We start from the raw sequence: 12,801 nt of genomic DNA, 5'->3' as shown, positions 1-12,801 counted from the left end.
CTATTCAGGAGTGTTGTTGTGTTGTCGCCTCTTGAACGTCACATTCTCTCTGGAAAATTGTCTTACAAGCGTGCAGACTTTCATATGTGTGATCATGATCGCGTTTTCTACATGGAATCACGGCTCTTGACACTGGCATGCTGATCTTTCATTCCCAGCTATTTTCATTTGCATCCCAGTGTGTTATTGTTTGCTTTACTTACACAAAAACGCACCTGTTTTCTTCACATTGTGTTCTGTTGTCCCCCCTCAAAAAAAAGTCTCATCAATTAAGTGTATTTTTGTGGCTCTTATCCAATGAACATTACGGCATGTGCACATTTGTAGCATGAAAGGCTCTAGTTGGTACCAAATAAGCAGACTCAAAGTAGTATTTATCCCATACAGCAATTCAAAATACTGATAGTCCTACACAGTGTTCACATTACCCTGTTAGCTCTCACTTTTGAGAGCTAAGTCAGACATGGGCAAGTGTGTGACATACAGAGGCAAAAACCTGCAGGTCTCCAATCAAAGCCAACAGTAGGTTCAGTTAAAGTTGTCTTTTGTTTGACTCCTCACCTGGATTGACAACTGTTTTCTTTCATGTTACTGCAAGAAACAGTGCACCTTAACAGAAAAGGCTATTTAAAGTTTGAAGCGTCATACTTGTACTGCTCTATCTTCGTTTTTCTCATTTTGAAATGATGCTTTTGCCTTTGAAAACCAAAGCTCACGGGCGGCACAGTTCCCAGAAGGAAACTATCCAAGTCCAGGAAAACAACTGCTGCTTAATTATGCAGTCATGCAAAATGAGTTGTAAATGTGTGAACCTGAGAGGGACACTTCATTATTCTCTCAAAAAAGGAAGCAGGGACAACAGGGTGGGATTTCCATCTGAATGGAGGGCGAGAGGGAGAGACGAGAGAGAGAGAGAGAGAGAGAGAGAGAGAGAGAGAGAGAGAAAGAGAGAGAGAGAGAGAGAGAGAGAGAGAGAGAGAGAGAGAGAAAGAGAGAGAGAGAGAGAGAGAGAGAGAGAGAGAAAGAGAGAGAGAGAGAGAGAGAGAGAGAGAGAGAGAGAGAAAGAGAGAGAGAGGGCATGTACAATGTAAGTACTTCGTTACATTGTACATTGTTTTTATTTTCTACCTACTTTGGCAAGAGAGAAAGACAGAGGGAGAGAGAGAGAGAGAGCAAATCTAATAAAGAAAAAGGTTATCAATACTGTGACCGGTGTATTGCAGTTGTAAGTATTTCTTATGTGATTGCATTTGACAGCACACTGGTACAGATAAAATCGACAAAGATGATCACTGACATGAAATGAGATTAAGATTACCATCCTTCCTAATCCTACATGTGTAATCTCTTTTGTAGCATGTGCCTCTGAGCCTTTGCTGTGCTGTAATGTTGCTGTTACTGTTTGGCATGAAGAGACAGAAAAACAGAAAGTAAGAAAAGGCAAGACAAGTGTGTGTGTGTGTGTGTGTGTGTGTGTGTGTGTGTGTGTGTGTGTGTGTGTGTGTGTGTGTGTGTGTGTGCTGCTCCTTCATCTCCTCCACAGAACGCTGCAGGAGGAAAACTTTCAGGGTCTCCAGCTGCTCGTCCTGTGAAAGTCTCTCATACCTCCACCGCTTTATTCGTCCCTGCTGAGGTGAGATGATGCTGAGTGACTGATATTTAGAACAAGTGATTTCCTTTTCCAAACATTTTGGACAAAAGACCTTAATATTTACTCAACAGATGAATGTTATGACTGTAAGTCTGAGGAAAGCCACAAACTTCATTTAAGGACTGTATTTTTGTTTGCATGAGGAATCACTGAAACTCAGCAGGAAGCGAATCTTTCCTCATAATCCCTCTAAACTACATCTTCACCTTCACTTCAGTCCATTCACGTCAAACACCTGGTTATTGTGCACATGGCTCCTTAGATCATTATACACTTTGGTGTTTTTTGAGGTTTAAAAACCCACAAACTTGTCAGAAATAAGAGCTGTGTGAAAACACTTAGCACACAAGTATATATGTAGATATGAGGCAGGTGCAGCAGGTGCTGTCATAGCTGTTGATCGGATCAGGACTCAGCAGACGGTGTCAAATGCTGCTTCCGTGAAAACAGATGATCTCAAACCTCGTCCTGGAATTAAGATTGCTTTTAATCAAGGATGATCTTGTGTTCGGGGATTAGTCCTAATTAGTGACAGCATGGGGAGAGAACATCTGCCCAGGTGTTATTGAAAAGGGGTTATATTACTCAGACTGTCTAATCTGGTTTTACAGGAATACTAAAAAAAAAAAAAAAAAAAAACTACACACACATTTTTCCTTTCCAGCAGCAGGTGTGAATGAGACCTAAAATCCAGTGAGTTACCAGGCTGGACTGCTATTTAAATGTGCCATCTATTGAACACTCCAGGTTACTACAGTTCATGTTATGGACGTATGTTGTGTTATGTCGCCACCTGGTGGCCACAAAGTTCAACATCACAAGAAAGAAATCGACGTTTTAGAAGAAACTACGTGCGGCCACATGTAACTGTAAATGCCTGCAGTTGAGCTAAATGATGTACATGATGATGTAAAACGTGAACGTGTATTTTGTCTACATCAGCGCTGTTAGAGTGGGACACTGAAACCCAAAGCAGCTGACCAGCGGAGGCCTGGCATCATGGTTTGATCCTGAGCAAACAGAACAGTGCCAGTGTTCATGCAGTGCTGTTTGAACTAATGTTTCACACCATGTGGCCAGAAAAAACTTACAAAAACATGATTATAATTCTTACTTCTCAAATTACAGCTCAAAATGATTTTAAGTGTAATAAAATATGTACATGTAATTTTTGCATGATGCATTGTGACACTCGGACACTGTTACAGCTTCCAAAGTCCTCTTAGCACAAAGTTTAGTACTGAACTTGTGTGACTCTCTCTGCAAACATGGCTTTTCATATTCGCTTCAGATCAACTTTAGAATATGTTTTTACACAGAACGAGGTCTTTGGATTTTGTCTTACACCCATTACATGGAAAGCACATCAGCAAAGGGTTTTGTAATGGCTGGTGGGAACAAGGTGAAAGATTACAGCTGTTTTAATGTTAATATGGGAAACCTGACCATTGTTTTAAGATAGACTTGAAAAAGTGTGAAGCTATACTTTTAAATAAGGGCAGTTAAGGTAATAACAGTGATGATAAATGTTATTTATACAGCACAAGTCACGGATAAAATGTGTCAGAAAGTGCTTAGATTGAATACCCTGTGCAGTATTACTGTTTTTTTCCCATATTATTTTTACTGTGTTATATATTTTCTACTGTGTAATGGTACAAAACACTGCGTTTTATTATCCATATCCTACAAGGTGCAAAACAAAAATTTTCCCTTTGAGAAACTGAGTCGTCCATCTAAAGGCATCGTTCTTCTTATACACGTCTGTATATAATGTACATATATACTGACTCTATTTTGAATTCCTTTTAATTTTTCATGTCTGTGTTATTACAACACATCATTTTATTCTTTTCTTATTTTATTCCACTTGGGGGCACTCAGCATCTATTATTTCTATCTTCAGCAAAGACAGTGAGTTACAGGAAGTCACGTGGGTGCTGGTTGACTTGGTGAGAGCGCCTGAGATCTTAGAAACGCTCTTTGTCACAGCTCAGGTTTTAGAAAACGATGTCACCCTCCCGCCGTACCGCTAGAGACCCTGAATCTGGCTGTTCTGGTCTAAACTTAAACCTCTGAATCCCCGTTAAGCTGTCTGTCTTTAAGAGAGTGATGTGGTGACAGGGGGACTGTCCAGCAGCTGAAAACTGCAGACTTGTGTTGCTCCCACTTGATGGCAGTCAAAGGCACTGTTTCCACCTTCAGCTGAGATTCCCCATCTTAAACCAGTCTGTCAGGCTGACTGCTTACACGAAATCACATGGCTGTTGGTAAATGTGCCCAATAAAACCTGCTGGGGCGCTGTTACATTGATGAAAGGTATTTTTAGCTGACCTAAGATCAGTTTCTGTCCGCCCATCATTTCATGTAATCTTCGTCCATAAACTGGGACTTCCCTGAACTGATCACGTCGCCAGTGTTTAATTTTTTTATTTTTTTTTTTAATCATTAAGTGAGGAAACCACACATTAACTGCTTGATGCCACACTCTCCCAGGGGAAGTTAGGGGATTCACAGAAGGACGGGGGGTTTACCTGCGATGAGACAATAAGTTTAAACTGACTGCACAGTGGAGGTATGTGGTGTCATGATCATGTGACATATACAAATCACTTTATTCTCCAACGTCATTAAATTCGCCTGATCTTTTTTACTTTTCAGACTATCCACTAACATTCTCCCCTGTCAGTTAATTCAATTCTCCCACATCTGTCAAACAAAAAGAAATGAGGTAGGAGAAGAAGCTCCATCGGTGTCGTTTCTGTTGTACGTCACGCTGCGTCTGTTCCCTCTTTTTATTACTTTTGCTTTTAAGAGGAGAAGAGAGACAAGTGTGATGTTACAGTAAAGCTAATCGGTCAAGTGACTCCGTTTCCTCTTGAAGTGGCTCACTTTTGATTTGGAGTTCAGTTCCTCTGTGTCAGTGTTGGCTGGGGCCTCCCCACATCCACAGTCCCTCATCTGAATATCTTCGCGGGCCCTCGTGTACACTCAGTCCTTTCATGCCTTCTGATGCCCCTGATTGTTAGCTGTTATGTATAAAAGTTACGACTTTGATTCTGTTGCACACCTGACCTAATTAAAGGTATTTACTGGCAGTGGTGGAAAGCACATTTACTCAAGTGCTGTGCATAAGTACAATTTTCATGTACATTTTACGCTGCTTCACTACGTTTGCATTTATATTTAGAGTCATTTTAGTGCTTCACAGATACTATTATACGGTATATTAAACAGATACATCACTTTATGAAATTTAATTCACTGTTAAAGATTAAACTTCTTGTTTCCAACCTTTTCTCTTGTGACACCTGACACTAAAACAGTGTCAAGTTGAGGCCTCTTGAGATCGTTCAGATTGTCTCTGAGCTGGTAGAAGTTTTACCACAGTGATTCCCACTCTTAACTTCTAACATGGTTAAAGTACCGAACTGTATATAAGATAGTAAAGTATACAAACTAGCTCGACCTCCAGCAGCTACAGCAGTATTCTGTCAGATGTGGTGGAAAGAAAAGATATCCTGTAATTGAACAGACACTCAGGTCAATGTATGTTCATCAGCTGCCTCCTGTGTGTGACTGATGAAGGCTACCATCAGTGCTCAAATGTTCATGGAGACACTACAGGGGAACATGCACACACTCCGTTCTTGCCATATGACTCGCTGTGTGGTAGATTTATTGTAAATATCAAATCGAATGCATCACTGCTGAATGCAGCTGCTGAAAACAATCAACACAAGCTGCATACCTAAAAAAACTGTCACAAGCAGAATGTATTCGGTCACCAGGGTGTGGCACAGAAAACAAAGAACGAAAGTGAAAGAAAGAAGAGACGGGACTTTCCAGCATGGTGACGTGCTGTGGTGCTGTGGTGCTGAACTGGTTAGACAAAAGCTGCTTGGCACAGGCGCGCTCAAAGACACACATGCATATATAGTATACAAAGATGCACATCCAGGTTTGAGGGTCACATGACTACTTCCTGTCACACCACAGTGATAAGCACAGCCGTTTGGTTAATGTATCATCTTTAATTTGCCTTAATTTCCTAACATTCTACACACGCCGTCGGCCATTTTGTATTCAGGTGGTTGAAGGACTCGCCCTAAGATGGCGGCAACGTTCGGCATGAGCTTTTCCCCTTTGTGCCCTCGTGCCTTTGTAACCAGTGGGCAGCACAGTATTGCTGATGGGAGGCAGCCAAGTTTCGTGATGAGTCACTGCCTGGTGCAAACTGTGCGTCTCCAAACTGCCAAAGAACAACGAGAAATAGGTTCGTTCTCAGCTGGACCGCCACACATTTTATCAGTTCATCCAAACCAGCGCCAACAGTGCCAACAAGTGAATCCAGTGAGGAGACATTTGCATACCAGCAGCAGTCTGACTTTGTAGACCACACAGGCGAACGTTATCTTCACAGCAGCTACTTGATTTTGCACATTTTTGCTCTTTTTCCTTTTTTTTTTCACTCTTTAATATAATGCTTGGTGGTTGTCCTCAGTGTGTTCCTGCCAGTCACCTTTTCCTCATTCCCCCACGATCTCCCCTGCATATATACTCTCATATATACACCAGCCCTCTTTCTGCAGTTATGTGTCAGATCATCTAAGGTACCATCCAGTCTTGGTGATCCAGCCTGTCTACTGGTTTCTTACCTGCTTAGTTTGCCCTTGTGGATTAAACAGCTGTTGCCGAACTCTTCATTAAACTCTTATCAAGCAAATGATTTTCAGCTGCTCAGTTATGTCGACAAACAATTCTCGAACTTGACATGTTGTAAATATACTGGAGAGTAATACACAGAGCTGGTTTTGTGGCATATCCTTCAAACCAAAGTGTAAATTATGCAGCACATTTTTACAAATCACTCAGATGTATGAAACCAGAATCTGTACTGAATGTCTTTAAAATGAGGAGAAATAAATGCCCAACTTCTCTGAGGCGCGTGACTTCAGGCGCCATTTTGAGGCACAGACATCCTGACAAAATGGTGACATTGCTGCCTGTGCTGAGCTTTGTCGATAGAGGGGGTTGGTGCTTTGGTGCATGTCACCAGGCAACTTTCCAAAAACCATCACTGCCAAAAAAAAAAAAAAAAGACATTGGTAACAGGGACTTTCCAGGTCGGCTCAAACAATAAAACCCAACCTCTTTCATACCGCACAGTCAAGTGTCTTCAAACCAGAAATACAAGACTCAACAGACACTGATGTGCGATTAGAAAAACGAAAGAAACGCCTCAGATGACAAATTCATAACTGGCTTGCTCAGTAATACTTGAAGCATCTGACATTTTTAAGTGATATGACTCTTCTTTTCATCCCACTTTACAGTATGAATGATGGATTTGTACAAAACCTACAAATGCAGAATTTCCACTGCGATTAAAAGCTGAACTACATGCACATTCTCACATTTAGAGCATCAAATCCTGCACTGTATTATTACTGCATCCTTGTATTAGCATTAAAAAAAAACATCAAATTAACTTTTTACTCAGTGTGGAACAAATCAGATCAAATGTTGGTTGAAGCGTTTTTCTTTATGTTTATTGGATCTTTAAATGACATCACTTGAACGAATGTGTTTGGTGAAAGGATTTAATAAAGATGTGGCACAAGAAAAGAAAAACAATCCATGTTATAGTTCATAATGTTTGTTTATGGACACTTTGTATCTAAATCAAAGTGTAAATGTATGTTTAAAAAAGAAAACCAATCCATCATTCACATACGGTTTGACTGACGTCAGCTCAGATCACTGGCTGTGATCTGTGACCCATGATGCTCCTGATCAATGTTTAATATGGGAGAAAGAGCAACCTTTGGCCACTCTGATCATAAATGAACGTTTATCATCTGTCATGTCAGACTTCTATTAATCTTTACCAAACACCAGGACATGAAATGGAAAAATCACAGAATGGAGAAATGTCCATCAGAAAAAGATTACACAAAAATTAAATAGACTTAATTTACAGTACCAAGTTTAAGCTCAAGAGTCTGTAAAATAAATAAGAACAGATGTACATTATAAGAGATGTGAAGGCGCACATTCTGAAATACAGACATTTCCAAAAAAAGCCATTAATTTTCACTATCTATACAAAATATTTACATAAACTCCGCCTTGTTCTCTCACATTTTTATCAGGTTAGCATCAGCGCCACGCAGCACACCCACACAGAACAGGCGTCGGTCGTTTGTCACTGCTGTGAGCTCCCCTCTGTGAAGAGCTTCTCCCTCAGTTTGTAGTAGCTTCCCTTCTTGTCCATCAGCTCCCGGTGAGTCCCTCGCTCCTGAACTCTGCCACCGCCGATCACCACGATCTGATCCGCCTTCTCAATGGTCTTCAGCCTGTGAGCGATCACCAGCACGGTCTGGTTGGGACAGCTAGCGAGAGCCTGCTGAACCTGTGCAGAGTCAATGACAGAAACATTTATCATGTTACTGTCTGATGACCAACATCATCCCTGTTTTGAGGTGGAAGTGAAGCTAAAGGATAATAATGATAATAACACCTTTCATACAATTGCAGCTCAAGGAGCTTTACAACAAAGGAATCACGCGCACCAACTGCTTCACATAAAAAAAAGACAGAATGAACATAAAATATTTAGCAAGCTCACTTATATGATTTCAGAAATACCAGGATGTTGTTAAAAAAAAAAGGATAAATCATGTTATTTATCACATGATTGGCTCATATTTCTTCAAGATCTGTAAGAAAAAAATGCAGTTTGTTATGAATATCTTTTCCTTGAAGCAGTGAAAGACATTTGGCTTGTTTCACTGACAGGCTCAATGTGCCACATGCTGCACACTTTGCAATGCAGCTAACCACAAGTAGGCCCACAGGTAGCAGGATCAGTGTCAACGTGCAGTTTAGAGCTCTGCAGGTGCAGAAAACACATTTAACAGAAGTCCTGTGCATGAATCTTTTCAGAGGCAATTTTTTTTTTTTTGCTGTTTTTGTTCTTTTTGAACAAAAAAACTAGAAAACTAAAAACTCGTATTCTTTATATTCTTTGGTTTTATTAGTTCATAAACTGAGCAACGAGCACATTTTCACACTTGTGCAGCTCTTCCTCTGTATATCTATGAAATACTGACTGTATGTGTTCAGTCAGATCTGATTGGACACCACTGTGTTAGCACTTGTGACGTACCTTATTTTCACTCTCAGTGTCCAGAGAGCTGGTTATTTCATCCAGAATGAGGATCTGTGGCTGTCTGACCAGAGCTCGAGCAATGGCGATCCGCTGCCGCTCGCTCTTGGACAACTGGCCGCCGCCCTCGCCCACCTCTGAGAAATGGACATTACAAAAAACAAAAAAAATTAAAACAGATCGAGGTTCAAGGTGTAAAATCTCAAAAACAAACCCGACGCAGAGAGATATGACCATCTGGAAGCTCAAACACTAGAGGTGTATTATATGTGTATATTTGGCCTTCATTGTGCACATTTACCCACAGCAAATGTTTAAATAGAGAAAATGAAAACATTTTCCATCATGGAGCCTTTCTGCAATAATATTTTCGTCCCCTATTCTTTCAAAGCAGGTTTCTGTGTGCATGCAGACACTCAGCCACGTACAACAGCGTGAAGGACGATGAAAGAGCTCACCTGTATCGTAGCCTTTCTCCAACTGCTCGATGAAGCCGTGGGCGTTGGCTTTGCGAGCTGCTTCCTGGATCTCATCCAATGAGCAGTCAGCAAGCCCGTAGGCGATGTTGTCTCTGATGGAGCCAGAGAAGAGCACGGGCTCCTGGTTCACCACCACAAGCTGTTAAACACGCTTGTGTTATTATATAAAAGTAACATTCACACTCAAGTCTTTTTGGAAAATTAACTTTATAATTAGTCAGTTCGGATAAAAGACAAGGATTCTCTGAGACAGGAGCTGAGACAGGAGGATCAAAGAATGGTGTGCGTCATCAGGGAGCGCAGCAATGATTAACTACCTTCTTGTGGAGGAAACGGTGGTCGTAGGATTTCAGTGATTCATCGTCCAGCAGGATCTCTCCATCCTGCGGCTCATAGAATCGCTGCAGCAGACTCGCACAGGTGCTTTTTCCTCCTCCAGATGGACCCACCAGAGCCGTCACCTGACCTGCCTTCAGCTCCAAAGAAATGTCCTGAAGCAGGGAAATAACAATGATTGTAATGAGACAGTTTCACAGTTCCACATGAAAAGGTTCATCCATAAAATCTTAATTTATCAGACAGATTTCAAAGTTTCTTTTCATGAACTGAAACCACACCCCTGCGTGTCTGCCTGCTGCTGGGGCCTCACCTGCAGCACTGTTTTGTTGGGGTATGCGGGATAGGCGAAGCTGAGACGGCGGAAGCTGACGTGTCCTTTCAGCTGGTCAGGTTTGAGTTCCCCCTCTGTGCTGACCTGAGGCTTCCGGTCCAGGTACTCAAACACTTTCCCAGCAGCCCCCACTGAGTTCAGCATGTCGCCAAAGATGTAGGTGAGAGTCTGGAAGACGGCAGTCGAAAAACTGATCGCTTAATAACACATTTTTATTCAGAGAGTCAGAGCTGCAGTTTGTTAAATACATGTTTTTGTAAGAACTCATATTAAGCTTAGTGTAAAAGAGGCACAATATTTCTGGTTAGACACGCTTAAACACATTAAACATACATTGACTCCTCCCTCATGTATGAAAAATGTTATGTAAATACAGTTTGCCTCGTCCTGCTAAGCTGTTTCTGAACTAACTTAAAGTTCAGCGCTTGTAATCACATCAGAGCATTATGGGATACCCTGATGTCGTCTCCGAGGTGCGACTGGTAGAGGATGAAGGAAACCAGGTTGCCAGTGGTCATCTGTCCACTCTTGATGAACAGCCTGCCGTAGTACAACATGAAGACCTGCATGGCCAACCCTGTCAGCTACACACACACACACACACACACACACACACACACACACACACACACAGAGGAAGAAAATTAAAGGTGATAAGTAATGATGTGCTCAACGCCTCATGATCTCCAAAAAAAAACACGCCAAGCTTCTCACCCTCCGTGCGAGCAGGTAAACAGCCCTGACAGTATCCCGGCGGGTCTTGAGGGTGTGTGTGTCCATCAGGCGCTCGTCATAGCGGCGCGCCTCGTGTTTTTCGGTGTTAAAGCTCCGTAGGACACGGATACTGGACACGGCCTCATTCGCAGCATCGTTTGCCAGAGCCATTGAGTCCTGCACTGCGATGGACAGCCTCTGAGGAAGAAATAAGGAAGAAGGACTTTTATTTTTTTCTATGATCTTTTGATTAAACATCTAAAAAACAAATGTTGGCATTAGAGACACAGAAGGTTTCCTTCTAAACTTCATGGTTGCACCAAACAGCAATACAGCTCAGACGTCTTTCTTAGAGCCACTTGTCTTTTGAAAGACATGAGGACCGAGCTGCTAAATTATTTTTAATGAAGTGTTGCTTCAATTACAATGGTGATATGAGTGTGTGGATCTCAATGTTAATTCAGCATCTCCTATGAACCTGTTTTTACCTGGTAGTGGGTGTCGTAGATGTTCTGGATGAGGCCGGTGATGGGAGTCTCCATCAGTACGAGGAATGTGAGCTTCCATGAGAGGTTCATCATCAGGGAGATCATGCCCAGTGTCTTGATGAATGTCCTCAGCAGCACATTGACATTTAGACACACTGTTCTTCCCATCAAGTTGGTGTCCTTGGACAACCTGGAGGTGATTTCACCTGTACAGAAAATGTATGACATCATCTCCTGTCATGTTCTTTTGTTCTGTTCTAGTCTGTACTGTTTCTTTTATCTTGTCTTGCCAGCTTTTGATGTCTGGCCTTGTTCTGTCCTGTCCTGTCCTGAAATGTCCCGTCTTTACACATGCAATGTCCAGCCTTGACCTGACTTATTCTGCACTCAGAAATTATTGAGCGTGTTATATCATGAGAGCTTTACCTGTCTTTATGGTCTCAAAGAATCCGATTTCCTGTCTGGTCAATGCCTCGAACAGCTTGACTTTCACTCTGCATGTGTAGGCGCTGATGGCACAAAGTAGGAGACCCCCTCTGCAGCCGGCACTCACAGAGCTAATCAACCAATCCAAGACAAAGCCAGTGAGATATTACCCAGAAGCCACAGAAACATGCTGATGGACGAATGTGGTGGGAAGACACTGTCCCATACCTTCCCAGAGAGTACAGGCCCATGAGGAGGAGTGCAGATATGAATTCGTTTGGCTGGTACTGACCGCCGAGGATGTCAATGACTCTCCCGGTGTAGTACGGGATGAACATCTCACCTGAGAAGACACACACACAGATGCACATAAACACACACATTCAAAGAGGTGAACCATCAGCAAGGCAAATCAACATTAGATTATCATCATCACCGTCATCTGCTGTACTTACAGACGACGGCCAACGACAAGAACACAAGCCCTCCAAGTAACAGCTGATAGAGGGGTTTGTACAGGTACAGGACCCTCATAAACAGCTCTCTGGATTTCTGCTGCTTCTCTTCACCGGCGGCCGCATCGTCGCTGTCCGGGATGGTCATCTCCCAAAACAGTGCTGCAGCCAGCGACGCTCCGGCGCACATCAGCCAGCAGCGCACATCCGCCTGGAAGCCGCACTGGGTCTCCTCATGGAAGAGCGCTTCGGTGCCGGTCTCAAACACCGCGGGCAGCACACTGTGAGTCGCTATAAAACGAGTCAGCGACGGTTTGAGGTCTCCGAGGCTGAACAGAGTTACAGCAGTTAGTGCCAGGCACCGCAGAGCCGCACATACCCAGAGACGCGCAAGATGTCCAAAGACGCTGCGAGTCGCCACAAAACCCGACGCGTAAAACAAAGAAAGGTCGACGCAAAGTGCTAAAATTAAAGCAACGACTTTGCTCATTATTGCCGCGTTGCCCGCCATTTCCCACCGACAACCGTCCTCGTACGACCGCTCTGTCGAAGTACCCGTGTTTTAGCTTTCATCCACTTTCAGTTTCATTTCCTGCCACGAGCAGAGTTTCCCAGAAACCCCGACTGTAGACCGCAACACCGACATCTGAGGACGGACAATGGTGGATAGTTAAACTGAGTGGGTACACACGTGATTTATTTCCACTAGTAATCATCATCACCATCATCATCCTCATCATCATCATC

At 42.7% G+C, this 12,801-nt stretch overlaps 1 protein-coding gene across 1 annotated transcript; it reads right to left on the bottom strand.

Moving 5' to 3' along the window:
* Positions 1–7,179: 7,179 nt before the first annotated feature.
* tap2a (transporter associated with antigen processing, subunit type a) lies at positions 7,180–12,731 on the bottom strand. The gene is made up of 11 exons (XM_076753916.1): positions 12,055–12,731; positions 11,828–11,942; positions 11,600–11,730; positions 11,174–11,379; positions 10,686–10,883; positions 10,427–10,555; positions 9,951–10,139; positions 9,619–9,792; positions 9,281–9,440; positions 8,823–8,959; positions 7,180–8,066 (listed from the first exon to the last, which is right to left on the bottom strand). Exons 1-11 carry the CDS (start codon positions 12,563–12,565, stop codon positions 7,860–7,862), a joined length of 2,157 nt encoding a protein of 718 aa, XP_076610031.1. The 5' UTR covers positions 12,566–12,731; the 3' UTR covers positions 7,180–7,859.
* Between the last annotated feature and the right edge of the window lie 70 nt (positions 12,732–12,801).

Source organism: Chaetodon auriga, chromosome 17 (genome assembly GCF_051107435.1).
Source record: "Chaetodon auriga isolate fChaAug3 chromosome 17, fChaAug3.hap1, whole genome shotgun sequence".
In the NCBI taxonomy this organism is placed as follows: domain Eukaryota; kingdom Metazoa; phylum Chordata; class Actinopteri; order Chaetodontiformes; family Chaetodontidae; genus Chaetodon; species Chaetodon auriga.
The sequence above is the reverse complement of the archived record's forward strand: the minus strand, read 5'-3'. Positions and strand labels throughout refer to the sequence as shown.